This window comes from Chanodichthys erythropterus, chromosome 18 (genome assembly GCF_024489055.1).
Source record: "Chanodichthys erythropterus isolate Z2021 chromosome 18, ASM2448905v1, whole genome shotgun sequence".
In the NCBI taxonomy this organism is placed as follows: Eukaryota; Metazoa; Chordata; class Actinopteri; order Cypriniformes; family Xenocyprididae; genus Chanodichthys; species Chanodichthys erythropterus.
In genome coordinates this window covers 37,091,452-37,109,618 of record NC_090238.1, presented here as the reverse complement: position 1 = coordinate 37,109,618, position 18,167 = coordinate 37,091,452, and the positions used below count along the sequence as shown (strand labels likewise).

General features: G+C 38.1%; 1 protein-coding gene across 4 annotated transcripts in view; it reads right to left on the bottom strand.

Annotated features, from left to right (window-relative positions):
- Window positions 1–731: 731 nt before the first annotated feature.
- The window catches only part of hao1 (hydroxyacid oxidase (glycolate oxidase) 1), a 39,546-nt gene continuing 22,110 nt past the window's right edge, over window positions 732–18,167 (bottom strand). For all 4 annotated transcript variants that reach the window (XR_010892550.1, XR_010892551.1, XR_010892552.1 and 1 more), the window contains one exon: window positions 732–2,245. Coding sequence is in view for 1 of the 4 variants with exons in the window: in XM_067368261.1 (XP_067224362.1) it covers window positions 1,216–2,245 (1,030 nt within the window). In the remaining 3 variants the exon portion in view is untranslated. The remainder of the gene's footprint in view (window positions 2,246–18,167) is intronic.

Here is an 18,167-nt window from a genome sequence, read left to right as displayed (position 1 = left end):
TCCACGAAAGGCGAAAAAAACTTCTAGTTTTGTTTTCTTCCAACTACGTTCAGCTTTTCTAACAGCTCGTTTTAGAGCCCGAGTGTGCTCATCATACCACGGCGTTGGATTAGTTTCCTTAATCTTCTTTAGACGTAAAGGAGCGACCGCATCTAATGTGCTGGAAAAGAGAGAGCCAATAGTTTCTGTTGCAGCATCGAGTTCTTCTATGTTGTCAGGTATACTAAGGCGATGAAACTGCTCGGGGAGATTATTTATAAAGCAATCTTTAGTGGCAGACGTGATTGTTCTACAATATTTATGGCTGGGTGGTGGTTTTGTAGCCTTGGCTAATTGTATTATACACGAGACTAAATAATGATCTGATATATCATCGCTCTGCTGTAGAATTTCAACAGCATCAATATCTATTCCATGCGACAGTATTAGATCTAGGGTATGATTACGACAATGAGTGGGTCCTGACACGTGTTGTTTAACTCCAATAGAGTTTAAAATATCTGCAAATGCCAATCCAAATGCGTCTTTATTATTATCTACATGGATATTAAAATCACCAACAACAAGGACTTTATCCGCAGCCAGTACTAACTCTGATAGAAACTCAGCAAATTCTTTGATAAAGTCAGTATGGTGCCCTGGTGGCCTGTATACAGTAGCCAGCACAAATGTCAACTTACATAATGTTACATAAAGCACCATCACTTCAAAGGAATTATATTTGAAATTCTTTTGAATGATTCTGAATATATTACTATAAATTACAGCAACACCTCCCCCTTTGCCTTTCTGTCGAGGATTGTGTCGATAATCATAACCTTGAGGACTAGATTCATTTAAAGTAATGTAATCGTCTGGTTTTAGCCAGGTTTCTGTCAAACACAGCAAGTCTAGTTTATTGTCTGTGATAATTTCATTTACAATAAGTGCTTTTGAAGAAATAGATCTAATATTCAGTAACCCAAGCTTTATCATTTGTTTATCTGATTTATCTGTGATTTTCATTTTTTGAACATCAATTAAATTTTTACCCTTAAAAGGTTTTGGAAGTTTTTTGTATTTACTAGTTCGAGGTACAGACACAGTCTCTATGTGATAATATCTAGGTGAAAGTGTTTCTATGTGCTGTGAATTATCTGAGTTCTGTGACGTGAGGCGGCTAGCAGACGGTCGGTTTAGCCAGTTTGTCTGCGTCCTGATCTGGGCCCTGGTTTGTCATGTTTCAGCTCTAAGACTATTTGCCAAATTTCTAGAGAGAAGAGCAGCACCATCCCGGGAGGGATGAATACCATCTCTTTTCAACAGATCAGGTCTGCCCCAAAAGCTTTTCCAATTGTCTATGAAACCTATATTATTCTGCGCACACCACTTAGACAGCCAGCCATTGAGTGATGATAACCTGCTAACTATCTCATCACTCCGACGAACAGGAAGAGGGCCAGAACAAATTACTTTTGCTGACATTGAATTTGCGAGTTCACACACCTCTTTAATGTTAATTTTAGTGATCTCCGACTGGCGAAGTCGAACATCATTTGTGCCGACGTGGATAATGATTTTAGAATATTTACGTTTAGCATTAGCCAGCACTTTTAAATTTGCTTTGATGTCAGGTGCTCTGGCCCCCGGCAAACATGTGACTATGGTGGCTGGTGTCTCTATTTTCACGTTCCGTGTAATAGAATCGCCAATTACTAGGGCACTTTCAACAGGATTCTCAGTGGGTGCGTCACTGAGTGGGGAGAACCTGTTTGATGTTCTAATCGGAACGGAAGAGTGGTGTTTGTTCTTGCCATTATGCCGCCTCACAGTCACCCAGTTAGCCTGCTGCGTGGCTTCTACAACCGGAACCGAATGTGTAGTGTTTACTAGGCTAGTCGCATCCAAAGCAGTATCTAAGGCCCTTTCATTCTCACTATCCTCAATTAAAGTTTGGATGCGTGTCTCTAATTCTGAGATTCTCTCTGTCAGCCTGACAATATCCCTGCACTTATCACATGTGTAAGTCTCACTGCTGACAGAAAGAGCTAAGCTGTACATGTTGCATTTACTACACATGATAATCGTCGGACATGACTGACCGTGTGTTTGATGAACGCCGTCCGAAAACTGCAACGCACACGGGACTCGCTGGCTGGATGTCTCGGTCGCTTGCCGGTGCCTGGGGCGAGGGTGATGTGCGGGACGCTGTACCTCGCGGTGGATCGATGAATGCCGGGCAGCAACGTCTCCACAGCTTCCCGATCTGGCGAGGACAGATCAGAATAACATACATCGGATAAATCCGCCATTCAATCGACAAGGAAGGTTGGTTTAGGGGAAAAAAAGAAAGTAGACGGTAGCTAGCAGGCTATGGCTAACACTAGGTGATTACGCTGGTGGATTGCTAGTAATAAATCGTTCCGTTTAGTAATACTATGCAATAGGTTAAGTAATCTGGTGAAAAATAAGAAAGTTATATTATGCGAATAGGAATAAAGAGAAGGATTTAGGATAATCTCCACGAAGCTCCGAGCGTAGATCAGACAGCTGGCAGGCAGCAGCCTGAGAACTATCTCATCATTAAAGAGATAGTTCACCCAAAAATGAAAATTATCCCACAATTTACTCAAGCCATCCTAGGTGTATATGACTTTCTTTTTTCAGTCAAATACAATCAGAGTTATTTTAAAAAAAAATTCTGGCTCTTCTAAGCTTTATAATGCTAGTGAATGGCAACCGTGATTTTGAAGCCCAAAAAATCACATCCATCCATCATAAAAGTAATCCATATGACTCCAGGGTTTAATAAAGGCCTTCTGAAGCGAAGCAATGTGTTTTTGTAAGAAAAATATCCATATTTAAAAGTTTATAAACTATAATCACTAGGGCTGCCACCTCGACGAGAAGAGGCTTAGTCGACAAAAACTGGTATTTGTCAGCTGGTCGCAGAAAAAAAAAGCTCTAATGTTAACCTAGATAAATGTGCACTATTATTTGGTGCATATCCAAGTGTTTGTGTGGAGAGCGTGCTTACTGCATGACATGGAGGCGCAGGAGCAATCACTTGCTTTAAACTTAAAATACTCAGTCATTTTTGGTCATACAGATAAGAATAATCCAACATTAGAAACTGTAAATGGTTTCATTTGCTTTCATTTCTGTAAACTCCCAATAACAACAAAATGTTGTGTTTTTGTAAAATAATGAAAATAAACAGGGTGCGCTTTCTGCCGTCTCGATCTCAGTGAACTTGAGCGTGCCACAAAAATGAACCGAAACTCAGCATATACTTGCCTCACAGACATGAGAAATATATCTATGGAAAGCCTGAAATGTCTACATTTAAAATAAATATTCTCAGATTATGTAACCTGTATGAAACGTGCACATAGGTGAGAAATATATCTATGGAAAGCCTGAAATGTCTACTTTTAAAACAAATATTCTCAGATTATGTAATCTGTATGAAACGTGCACATAGGTGCGTGCACTACTGCGGAGATAGTCGGCATCGTCAACTTCATCTCATCATTTGTTGCTCAGCCCTATTGGTTTGACCCGCGAGAGGCATCTACTCTCACCTGAGTTCGCGCTACTCCTACATCCTACATCATATGACGGAACTCAGCTCTCTCGTGAACATGTGGATGAACGTTAGCTGAAGCTAGTGATTACAGTTCAGAAAGTTATAAATATGTATATTTTTCTTACAAAAACCCATCACTTCCCTTCAGAAGGCCTTTATTGACCCCTGAAGCCATGTGGATTACTTGTATGATGGATGTGCTTTTTTGGGCTTCAACATCATGGTTACTGTTCACTCCCATTATTCTGGAAGAGCCAGGATATTTTTAATATAACTCCGATTGAATTTGACTGAAATAAGAAAGTCATATACACTTAAGATGGCTTGAGGGTGAGTAAATCATGGGATAATTTTCATTTTTGGGTGAACTAACACTTTTTAGTTTAACATCCACACAGTCGAATCCAGTGAAGTTTGGCTCCTCATGTCATTTACTTGGTTTCGCCACCATACACTCCAAAGACACAATAAAAGGAGTCTGAGCTGCACAGTAATAGATGTCACATGTGTGTTACGCCGAAGATTGTGAACTGTTAGTAAACCACACGAGCATTCCAGCGGAGCCAGCTGCTGAAGCCAGTGAGCAATTCTCAAAGTCATTTATTAGCGCATGTGGGATTCATTATCAAGGAATTTGTTAAATGGAAATGGAAACCGGTAGCAGTTGAATAGGCGAATCCAGCGGGGTACACCGCTGTTCCTCTAGTTTACATCACCCGCTCTGTGTGTTTTGGCTTCCATGTGTGTTCGTCTGACCTTTGTTGGCGTAACGCGTCACGATACTCCAGGCTGAGTGCGTGTGATGTGGCTTTCGCTTCTGCATTTACTTAGCCTCATGTTGTTGCAAACCTGTTTGTTTTTCTTCCTTCTGTGGAACACAAATGGAGAAGGAACACACTGCTCTTTTCCATGCTAATGAACGGGGATGCATGCTGTCAAGCTCCAAAAACACCTTGAAACGCTTCATACAACATGTGCACTGTGTTGCAATGGCTTTCTGATGTCGTGCACTCTAAAAAATGCTGGGTTAAAAACAGCCCAAGTTGGGTTGAAAATGGACAACCCCAACGATTGGGTTGTTTTCACCCAGTGGTTGGGTTGTTTTATCCCAGCGATTGGGATGTTTTAATCCAGTCATTGGGATGTTTTAACCCAGCGATTGGGATGTTTTAACCCAGCGATTGGGATATTTTAACCCAGCATTTGGGTTGTTTTGTTAGGTTGTTTTATCCCAGTGATTGGATTGTTTTAACGAAGTGATTGGGATGTTTTAACCCAGCGATTGGGATATTTTAACCCAGCATTTGGGTTGTTTTATTAGGTTGTTTTATCCCAGTGATTGGATTGTTTTAACGCAGTGATTGGGATGTTTTAACCTAGTGATTGGGATGTTTTAACCCAGTGATTGGGATGTTTTATTAGGTTGTTTTAACCTAGTGATTGGGATGTTTTAACCCAGTGATTGGGATGTTTTAACCCAACGATTGGGATGCTTATCCTAGTAATTGGGATGTTTTAACCTAGTGATTGGGATGTTTTAACCCAGTGATTGGGATGCTTATCCTAGTAATTGGGATGTTTTAACCCAACGATTGGGATGCTTATCCTAGTAATTGGGATGTTTTAACCTAGTGATTGGGATGTTTTAACCCAGTGATTGGGATGTTTAACCTAGTGATTGGGATGTTTTAACCCAGTGATTGGGATGTTTTAACCCAATGATTGGGATGTTTTAACCCAATGATTTGGATGTATTAACCCAACGATTTGGATGTATTAACCCAATGATTGGGATGTTTTATCCCAAAGATTGGGATGTTTTAACCCAACGATTTGGATGTATTAACCCAATGATTGGGATGTTTTATCCCAAAGATTGGGATGTTTTAACCCAAAGATTGGGATGTTTTAACCCAACGATTTGGATGTATTAACCCAATGATTGGGATGTTTTATCCCAAAGATTGGGATGTTTTAACCCAACGATTTGGATGTATTAACCCAACGATTTGGATGTATTAACCCAATGATTGGGATGTTTTATCCCAAAGATTGGGATGTTTTAACCCAACGATTTGGATGTATTAACCCAATGATTGGGATGTTTTATCCCAAAGATTGGGATGTTTTAACCCAACGATTGGGATGTTTTAACCCAGTGATTGGGATGTTTAACCTAGTGATTGGGATGTTTCAACCTAGTGATTGGATTGTTTTAACGCAGCGATTGGGATGTTTTATCCCAAAGATTGGGATGTTTTAACTGAACGATTTGGATGTTTTAACCCAATGATTTGGATGTATTAACCCAACGATTTGGATGTATTAACCCAATGATTGTGATGTTTTATCCCAAAGATTGGGATGTTTTAACCCAACGATTTGGATGTATTAACCCAATGATTGGGATGTTTTATCCCAAAGATTGGGATGTTTTAACCCAACGATTGAGATGTTTTATCCCAAAGATTGGGATGTTTTAACCGAATTATTTGGATGTTTTAACCCAACGATTGGGATGTTTTAACCCAGTGATTGGGATGTTTCATCCCAGCGATTGGGTTGTTTTAACCAAATGGTTGGGTTAAATGTTTGCCCAATGTGCTGGCAGTTTTATTTAACCCAACTATTGTTTAAAAATGACTATATGTCTAGATTAAAATGAACCCAAAATAAGTTGGAAATTAAAAATCAGACACATAATTACTAGAGGCAACAATAATAATCAAAAGGTGAACATTTCTTAATAAGCAATTTAATAAATGTTTATGGTTTAATTATTATTCATTAAACTAATGTTAATTTATTAAGCATATTAATAAATGTTAATGTTAACATATGTTGGGTTCATTTTAAACAAGCTATACAGTAATTTTTAAACAATAAATTAATTAAACTATCAAGCAGGTTGGCCAAACATTTAACCCAAATTCTGTGTTAAAACAACCCAAGTTGGAACAGACACAGATATAATTCAGTATTCACTGAAAAGTCTGTTTCTTACACAAAGCTACAGTATCATAAGACATGGACTATATGTTTGCAGCTCAATAGCGCTTCTAATTAACTTTCATTTTATGAAAAAGAAAAAAAAAATCTCCTTTTATGGGCCATGGAAAATGATAAATAATGATTTTTTTGTGTGTGTAAAATGTCCCTTTAAAATCTTGTTACAGTATTTCCACACAAGAATTAGAATTCATTTCTTTCTTAAATATGTCGACGGTGTCTCTGTGAACCAATATTTCTTTACAGCATTATTAATATACTTTTATAGTTATTAGTTTTTATTTAATCTTCATTTTAGCTTAGGTTTTAGTAAATTTGTACTATGTCATTTTTATAAGTTTTTAATATTTGTATATAGTTTTTATTTATTTCTGTTGTTTAATTTAAGTTTTTCATCTAATATTTATATCAGTTTTATTTCAATGGACCATTCATTTTTTTTTTTTTTTTTTTTAAAGAATGTAAACTTATAACACTATACTTTGTTAATTACCTTGGCATTAAATTACAGAAAACTACTTAACGGTGCTGTATGAGTGTTTATAATACATCTCAATATTTTGGAAAGTCATAGAAACGCTCTCACTGATTTGAGCTAATGGGAGTGCAAAAATTATATTTAATTAAATTCATATTTCTGTTCACCACTATAGAAGTTCCCAACTATGACGTTAAACCCTGGAAATGTGTAAAGGGTCCATTAATGAAAATTTTATTTAGTTTTTTTTTTACATGATAACATCACTGAGATGAATGTCATATCATCAGAAAGATGATTGCTGAAATAACTGGGTCATATTGCAAGGCACATTACAGACGATTTAGAGCGAAGCGCTGCTCAGAAATATTGTGTAAAAATGGGCCGAGTCACTCCTCAGAGGGGTTGGCAGAGGATTTTGTTTGTTTGGCAGCAGATCCAGGTCTGTGTAATCGGACAGAGCTCGACACCTGCATTGTAAATGTACAGCTTTACGTAAGACAGAGCCAGTCATGCTGTTGATCTAAGGATGTGGCAGCGTCCCACATTGAAGGGCTCGCTGCAGGTGCACGTCTGCTGTCATTTCTGACAGAGTTAAACGGCCGGCGCATAAAGAGGTCTTACACACACACACACACACACACAACACTGACTCACTGACGCTGCACAGGGCGAAGATATTTGGATAGAATGACTTCATCTGGAGTTGTGTGGTTTGCGATAATGACACTGAATTTAAATATTTAGCCTGTTAGATGTACAGTAGTGACCAAAAGTGATTTCCAGGGGGGAAGTTTGTTCTTACTGACCCTACAAGCTTGATTAAACCATCAAAATAAGAGGAAAAGGTAACAATTTAGTTTAGGGCCTAATTCTCACTATTAACTACTTGCTTATTAGCATGAATTTTACTAGGATATTTATACTTATAAAGCAGATATTAATTACTTATTCTATATGGCCATATTCTACATCCCATAATCCTACCCAATACCTAAATTTAACAATTAATAAGCAGTATTTAGGAGTTTATTGAGGTAAAAGATGTAATTAATAATGACAATTGGACCCTAATCTAAAGTGTGACCGAGGAAAATATTATATATATATATTTTTTAAATATTTTAAATATGAGGGAAGAACAAAACACTAAACTTGGTTAAGGTATTTATCTGACAAAATTATTTTTTAATAATAATATATTCATTATTAATATTTTGTTAATTTTCTCAGATTTTTGCACGCATTCTTAATTTCTTTGTATAAGAGCCTGGCCAAAAATTATTTGGTCACAATTTATGTCAAAATTATGTCTGCATAAATCATCACAAATAAAAGAATCGACTCCAAACACAACTACGCAATGTGCTTACATAATCTTTAACACATTTTTAATAATATTTGAATAAAGAGTGAAAATGTCAGTTTTCCAAGGCCGGACTTCACTTTTGGCTATATGCATACATTCTGTATATATATGGCTCTTATATTGATGCATACATTTTTCATAGTAAAGAAAAATGATCTCTTTAGAGATTAGAGATATTTTTCCATATCTCCCAGATGGCAATAATATAATACATTGAGATTAAATGGAGAATTTTCTAAAGTGTCCTTCAGTTTCAGGAGACATCTTTGTTGATTCATTTAAAAAAAATGATTATTTTTATATTATTATTATTTATTTTACCATTTTTGTTACGGTATTTCTTTTAGTAATATTATTTCTTCCATCTGAGACTGAGTTTATTTTCAGCATGAAATCAGAATCGACTTATATTTATGTTTCTGGTGCATGTTATTTAATAGAAAAATACCATTTGTTTTCAGCTGATGTCATCAACATTTTTCACCTTCCAATCAATTCCTGAAGGATAAAATCACATCCCACCCTATTTTCCCCCCTAGCTCATTGAATATCTTATTTCACCTCTGACTCTGAGCAATAACATTTTTCTCTAGGGATTTATTTCCAGAATAATTTCCAATTTATGAACATAGTTTGATGGAGATGGCTCTGTGAAATAAATCTCAATTTCAGTGTGCCAAGAACTGTTTAACATTTTATAGTTACGGCTACTTTTTGTTTCGTTCTTGAAATCTAACCCTGCCTGTCTAAATATTTTTGTACCTCTCATCCTGGTGCAAAGCCAAAGACGCCCAGCTGTGTAGTTTACGTTTATTTGTGTACTATGGCTGCTGGTCTCTTCCTCTGGGCTTGTTTATGCGCAATATTGCCTGAGAGCCAATGTCCACACACGTCTCAGTTTTTCCTTGCAAACGGTCCCACCCAAATTTGTTTGTTGTTGTGGATACATGTTGTGTGTGTTTTCCTTTAGGGCAACAGCACGTCTGCCAAAGTCTAACTCAGGTAATGGACTCGCACATCATGACCTGAAGGCAACTAGTGTAAAGGTCATAATCAACCATTACACCATAAACATACGCACCGGCTTTATCTGGCCCGCATCACTTCCTGCTGACACTCGTCCAAACCACTGTCACATCGCATCACACGATAATAGCTTGTTAAGTGAATTTACTTCCTCGTAGGGTAAAACCGCAAAACAAATGCCAGATTAGTGTGTCATATCAATTAAGTGTGGGAGAAGTCTTTTGAACAAGCAGAGAGATAAATGAGCTGTTTGTCTATGCATTTTGATTAGTAGTGTTTGCTCAGTCGAGCATTACAGTTACTTTAACTCATTTATGATTAAATCATGGTGAGTCATTTATTTCTATAGTGCTTTATACAATACAGATTGTTTCAAAGCAGCTTCACGGTGATAAACAGCAAAGTAACAGGATCACTGATGCAAACATGGCACTTGAATTCAAATCAATACAATACAACTGAATACATTAGAAGACAAAAGTGGTGTTTTTTCAGGTTGAGTTAGTTCAATGTTGATTCAATTCAGTTGAATAACAGGTGTTAATGTTGCAAAATGTGTTTTAGTAAAGCAAAGTCAATTGTATGGAAGCTTGTTTCCACCACGGAATTATTTCACAAAGTCAGATTTTTTTTCTTATATTTCTGTCTTTTTTTCTTGCAATTCTAACTCATCTTGCAATTCTGACTTTTTCTCGCAAGTCTGACTTTTTCTCGCAATTTTGACTTTCGCAATTTTAACTTATCTCACAATTCTGACTTTATAACTCACAATTCTGACTTTATAATTCACAATTCTGACTTTTTCTTGCAATTCGGACTTTCGCAATTCTGACTTTTTTTCTTGCAATTCTAACTTATCTCACAATTCTAACTTCTCTCGCAATTCTGACTATTTCTTGCAATTCTGACTTTCGCAATTCTAACTTATCTCACAATTCTGACTTTATAACTCACAATTCTGACTTTTTCTTGCAATTCTGACTTTCGCAATTCTGACTTTAAATCTCGCAATTCTGACTTTATATCTCGCAATTCTGACTTTATATCTATCAATTCTGACTTTATAACTCGCAATTCTGACTTTATATCTCACAATTCTGACTTTATAACTCACAATTCTGACTTTATATCTCGCAATTCTGACTTTATATCTCACAATTCTGACTTTATAACTCGCAATTCTGACTTTATATCTCACAATTCTGACTTTATATCTCGCAATTCTGACTTTATATCTCGCAATTCTGACTTTATAACTCGCAATTCTGACTTTATATCTCACAATTCTGACTTTATAACTCGCAATTCTGACTTTATATCTCGCAATTCTGACTTTATAACTCGCAATTCTGACTTTATATCTCACAATTCTGACTTTTTCGTGCAATTCTGACTTTATATCTCACAATTCTGACTTTTTCTTGCAATTCTGACTTTATATCTCACAATTCTGACTTTATATCTCGCAATTCTGACTTTATATCTCACAATTCTGACTTTATATCTCACAATTCTGACTTTATATCTCACAATTCTGACTTTATATCTCACAATTCTGACTTTATAACTCGCAATTCTGACTTTAAAACTCGCAATTCTGACTTTATATCTCACAATTCTGACTTTTTCTTGCAATTCTGACTTTTGTAATTCTAACTTGTCTTGCAATTCTGACTTTATATCTCACAATTCTGACTTTATATCTCACAATTCTGACTTTATATCTCACAATTCTGACTTTATAACTTGCAATTCTGACTTTATAACTCGCAATTCTGACTTTATATCTCACAATTCTGACTTTTTCTTGCAATTCTGACTTTTGTAATTCTAACTTGTCTTGCAATTCTGACTTTATATCTCACAATTCTGACTTTATATCTCACAATTCTGACTTTATATCTCACAATTCTGACTTTATATCTCACAATTCTGACTTTATATCTCACAATTCTGACTTTATAACTCGCAATTCTGACTTTATATCTCACAATTCTGACTTTATAACTCGCAATTCTGACTTTATATCTCACAATTCTGACTTTATATCTCACAATTCTGACTTTATATCTCACAATTCTGACTTTATATCTCACAATTCTGACTTTATATCTCACAATTCTGACTTTATAACTCGCAATTCTGACTTTATAACTCGCAATTCTGACTTTTTCTTGCAATTCTGACTTTTTCTCACAGTTCTGACCTTTTTCTCACAATTCTGACTCATCACACAACTCTGCCTTTTTCTCGCAATTGCCTATTTTCTCGTAATTGTGAGTTTATCTTGAAACTGTGTTGTAGTCCTAGAAAGTCCTTTAAATTGTGCTATATTTCTTTAAGCATTTTCATGTTCTTTGCCATATCTATAGACCAGAAGATCACAGGAACTTGTTGGTGAAGGACTCTTGTCACTGTGATCATCCAGAGCTCCCTAGCAACTACATAGCAACATGCTAAAAATCACTCAACAAAAGACCTGCATAGACATACCTTGACAACCACCCAAAGTATCCTAGCAACTGCATAATAACACCATGGCAACCACCCATAACATACTGTCATTGCAACACAGAAGTGTTTTGCATGTGTGGACTCAGAATTCACTAGCAACTACATAGCAACTTGGTGAAAAAACACCCTGAAAATTAGCAACACATTGGCAACCACCCACTTCATACTAAAATCAGGATGGTGAATTTACAATTACCCAGAACACCCTAGCAACTTGGTAAAAATCACTCTGGATACCTTAGCAACTGCTTAGAAACACACTGGCAATCACCCATAGTATCCTATTAACCCCATAGCAATGCCATGGCAACCACCTATAACACCCTGTAATTGTAGTTAATCAATATTTTACATGAACAAGTATGCATTGTCAGCCTCTCGGAACACCCTAGAAATTCACAAAACAACATACTAAAAACCACTCTGAAATCTTTAGCAACACCTCAGCAATCACCCACTGCACACTAGAATCATAAAGGTGAATTGACAATCACCCAGAGCTCCCCAGCAACTGCACTGCAACATGCTGTCACCATTTTCTTCTATCATATGATATTATATGTTGCAGGATTGTAGATCTTGTTTATGTTAATTATGGTTGGGACCATAAATCAAAACCTTATTATTTCTATTTTATTTTTTATTTTTTGCAGAGAATGTTTCTCATATCAAGCATGCCGAATCCACCAGAGAAGTTCAGATGATTTAAACGTGCTTGTTATGTTCCAGTCCCAGACTCTCCGAGGGATAACAGTAAAGCATTTCTTTACGAGACACTTTAATGCCTTTCTTTAAAAGTCTTCTTTTCTGAGTATGTCTGCAGTTATGAGTAAGCCCTATAAAATATTTCAACTAATTAAAGCAGTGCATCAACATGCTTGTTTAATAAATTCATTCTTTTCTGAACTTTGGACTGCATGAACACATTCCACCTGCCAAACATGCAGACAGGCTGTGTCCAGAATGGAGTATTAGCTTACTGAATATTGTGCAGCATATACTGTAATGTCTTGAAGAATGAGGCAAGAACAACATGCTAAAATTGTGGTTGATTTTGTAATGGAGGCAAACTAGTAAGAGCTGGATGACTAAACCTCACTCCCCTGATCTCAGGAGGCATTCTAGAGACTGCAGTCTTTAGCATCCTTGTTAGCGGCAGCCTCCCATGCCGGAGACGGTGGTTCGAAACCCACTCAGAGCAGGTCGAGAAGGGCCGGTTACATTTGGTTCTGTGACCCAGATCTGAGTGAGGTTTGGGGGGGTGAGTGTAAAGGAGGCAAGCTAGTAAGAGCTGGGCGAGTAAACCTCACTCCCCTTTAGAGTCCTTGTTAGCGCACCTGCCTCCCATGCCAGAGACGCCGATTCGATTCCAGCTCAGAGCGAGTTGAGTAGGGCCGGTTACATTTGGTGCCTTGACCCAGATGGAAGTGAGGTTCAGGGGGTTGAGGGCAAGCTAAGCCCCTTTCACACAGATATTCCAAAAATACACAGATAATGTGTCCTGGGATCATGATTTTAGTTCATTCACACTGCCAGTTATTTTCTGGAATCTTTGGGTGTGTTCACACACATCTCGTAAAGACAAGGGACATCAGGATGTGATGTGTAATGTCTGTGCAGTGTCTCAAGGTTGCTTATGATTTGCGATTTCTCTCGAGAGAACCTTGCTTGTGAATTTTTCTTTTCTTATTCGATCATAAACTAGGTTAGTTCCACTAAGCTGGTGAACGATCTCAGCGTCATCACTACAACACACCCCTTTCGATTCTGCACTGATTCTGCCTTTTGTTCACACAGGACACAAACCTGGTACTGATCCTGGCAATGTTACTAGGTCCCCATCCCGGGATCGATCCCGGTTTGCATTCACACAGAAGGTTTACAAGAATTTTACGGGAATAATTTGCTTTGAAAGGTGCTCTAGTCAGTGCTGGCAAAGCAAACCTCACTCCCTTGATCTTAAGACGTGCGCTAAAGACTGTGGTCAGACAAAAAAGACAGTGTTTCGAATCCTGCTCGGACTGGCTAAAGTCATTTTGCATTTGGTGCCAGGTGGGAGTGAGTTTCGGGGGGTGAGGGCAAGCTAGTAAGTGCTGGGTTAGTAAACCTCACTCCCCTGGCCTTAAGAGGTGTTCTAGCAACTGACGCTAAAGACTGCAGCCTTTATTGTCCTTGTTATCATGCCCGCCTCCCATGTCAGAGGTTCAAATCCCACTCTGAGCAGATGGACCAGTTACATTTGGTGCCGTGACCCGGATGGGAGTGAGGTTCAAGGGGATGAGGGCAAGCTAGTAAGAGCTGGATGAGTAAACCTCACTTCCTTGGCCTCAAGGCGCTGTAGCGACTGACGCTAGAGACTGTGGTAATTAGCGTCATTGTTAGCACACTCGCTTCCCATGCCGGAGGTTCAAATCCCACTCTGAACGGGTTGAGTAGGACCGGTTACAACTGCTTCTGGTTGGTTCATCACTATTCCATGTAGTATGATTTCATACAGCACATCTTGGCAAATATCATAGTTCATCCACTTCATTATTTTTGCTCAATGTCTTTGAATCAGCTGGTGTTTTGGTGGTTTTTAGTGGATGCACAAAATCAGTTCATCTCAAGTTCACACAGGTGTCCTAGCAGAGGAATCACAGGTGTAGATCATCAACATGTTCCACTTTGTGACACAATACTTACTATCTTCAATTTCAATGCTAGAGCTATTGTTTTAACATTTCAAAATGTACAGTATAAACACATTTTGTCAAATGTTTGGCATGATATCTTGTGCCTAAGTGTGGCTCAAGTGTCCAAATAGTAAGGGTAGTATGGTAGTGTGCTATTCACAATGAAGCCAGACCTACGAACACAACTTTTATATTTCTGAACATCTGCACATCTGCTGGTAAATGGGAAGAAAACAGGAATGCAAATCACAGCCGAACATCTGCTGACCAAAGGCCACATCCCAGCCCAAGAAGAATAAATAGTGTTGGCCGTAATCATCAACAGATATTGATTTTAGATGGATATCGAACAGACACAGCTGCGTCAGGCGGAGAGCGCGAGACCACATACAACGCTCTTGCTTTCATGTCTTATGGATTCATGCGCTAAACGTCCGTGAATTGACAAACAAAACAGAAAGATCTGTGGGAAATGTTTCGTAAAACAACAGGCCCAGATGTTGGACTCGGACTCGTGGTAGTAAAACACCACAATGACTGAAAAAAAGAAGAATTCAAGGTTCCACAATTTTGATGTCAACAGATGTGTGCTTTTTCCTCCTTCCCTCCTCTCGCTCTCTCCCTTTTCTCTGGTCTGAACGTTCCTCTTGTTCTGAAACTAAATTTACTCGAACCGAACCCCCTCCCTCGGCTGTGGCCTGCTGCAGAGTTGCACATGAAGTTGTTATTAATTGGACGCAGCTGTGAGTTCCATATCTGAAAACACGTACTGTCACCAGGCCTGTGCGAAAATAAATGGATAATTTGGGGCAATTGTCACTGAGTGTTAAAGAGACACAGAGTGTTTTCAAAACTGCTTTCCCCGCAATCATATTTCTTCACCTGGTACGACTTAAACGGTCATTTGAAAAACTCGCACATTCTTACACGTAGAGAACGAAAACAAAGAATTGGAGCGTTCTGTCTGATGAACCAAAAACGTGGGCTCTATTCGAAATCGCATGCTACACTGTAAAAAAAATGATTTTTTGAAGTTGTAAAAACAAAGATTATCGGAGTAGGATTTACAAAAAACAAAACGAAACAAAAAAACACACTATTTCAGTGTTTATACTTCAAAATGGCATGTTTAATGCAATGCCATTTCTTTGTAATTAACTGTGAAACTTACTAGCAATGAAAATTGTTTCAACAACACTTTTTTTCAGCGCATTTCAGCAGAAGATAAGATTTGTGAATTGCATGCATATGCAGAGTATGTGCAGTATACGGAGTACTGCAATGCACTTGACCTTCCATTTATATCAATTGTAAAATACAATGTAATGAAATCATGTGGCAACAATGTAGCTTTACATTTGCATTCATGCATTTGGAAGATGCTCTTATCCGAAGTGACTTACACTGCATTCAATGTATATCAGTTCATGCATTCCCTGGGAATCGAACCCATGACCTTGGCATTGTTAGAGCTTTTTTAGCTACAGGAGTGACTGTTGTACATAGTATTTCTAAAAATGAGTATGCAGCATACAGCGAGCTAGTATTCCCTTCTGAACATAGCCAAAGTGCCAAAACACGTGGGAAGCCTTCAGAAGCAGAGCCGTCTCTAAACTTATGAAATCAAAGCATGCACTGCTTGTTTTTCTTTTTCTCCTTCTTTTCTGCTCGTTTCTCCTTGTGGATGCCCTTCGTGTCGAGACCATCTTGACAGCCGAGTGTTAGTGTCAGTCCAAAGTTGTTTTAGTGACCCTGAGTGTTAGTTTGAGATCAGTTCTGGTGGGTTAACAATCATGCCTGATCCCCGGGCAGATGACTACTGTGGGAAGTATGATGGAGTAATTACTTGCACATTGATATGGTTTTCCAGGCCATTACATTCTGTGCCACAGGAAGGAACTGCCTTGTTCTGTTTGCCGTATCGCCCATGCCAGATCTTTTAACTCGGCTGGTTTTCCATCAACAGTTGGGCTTGATAGAGCAATAAAAGAGTTAATCAGATGCATTCGTTGACATTTAATGAGGGTATAACTCAACAATCTGCGGGTTGGGTTTGTTTCCCTTGTGTTTAATGTGTATTTGTTTAATCCAAAACTGCAGCATTAATTTGGAGCGCATCCTGCAAAGATGTTTTCTGAAAAATGAGGAAAAGATGTTTGTCTCAGTGCAAAACAGTTGTTTTAAATAAGAACGTCCTTGTCTTTACAGGGGAAACCCAGTAATCAGACAGAAGTTTTTTTTTTTTTTTTTTTTTTTTCCACAGATGAGAAGCTAAACATTGCCCTCTCCTGGATATATGACTTGAATCACTTTCTTGATGATCCAGTAAGTAGGGAGCAGATATTTACTGTAGGTTCTGTGTAGGTGGAATTTAAAGGCATTATTGGAGTGAAGTGTGTTTCAAAAGGTAGGCAGCATAATTATACTGTCTTCTAAGATATCTTCTTTTGGCCAAAGCATTTTAATGCAAAATCAAATCCCTGAATGCATTCAAACAAGCTAAAAAAAAAATCTGTCCAAGATGGTGGATGAAGCTTGAGAAAAGTTGATTATAAATATAATTCATTCAATGCTAAGATGTTCTTCAATCTAAATGAAATATGGACAATTTTACCATGTATTTGTGTGTGCTGAGTATATTTTTATGTATATTAGTGTTTTATTTGAATGCTTTGGTTGGTAATTGTGACCATGCACAGATACTTCTTTTATTATTTTTTTTTAGAAGTGCATTGCCATACTTAGGGTTTGGGGTTCAAACAAACAGTTGTGCTACAGACATGAATGCTATTTCATTTGCTTGTTGGAGAGAGAACACACTATAGCACTGCCCAGAACACCAAAGCAACTAAATAGCAACACCCAAAGATCATGGAAGTGAGTTTTACATAGCCAGTACACTCTGGTAACTACCCAGAACACCCTAGCAACTGCTTAGCAATGCAATAAGAAAGCACAGAATACCATAGCAACCACATAGCAACGCCCTAGCATCATGCCAGCGAGTTTTGCATGGGTAAGCACACCCTGGACCCAGAACTACCCAGAACAATCTAGCAAATGCATAGCACATGGCAACACCCTAACATCATTGTTGACTAGCATGCCCTGGTAAATACCCAGAACACCCTAGCAACTGCATAGCAATGCCCTAAGAACACGTAGAACACCTTAGCAACACGCTAAGAACTCCCAAAGACACCACAGCAACCATATATCAACACCCTAACATCATTGTTGGCCAGCATGCCTTGCTAAATACCCAGACCACCCTAGCAACTGCATAGCAATGCCCTAAGTAAACGTACAACACCATAGGAACACCCTAAGTACCCCCCAGGACACCATGACAACCGCATAGCAACACCCTAACATTATTATTGGCGAGCATGCCATGGTAAATACCAAGAACATCCTTGCAAATTTATAGCAATGCCTTAAGAACACGAACACCATAGCAACACCCTAATAGCCCCTAAGGACTCCATAGCAACTACATATCCTCATCCTAACATCATTGTTGGCCAG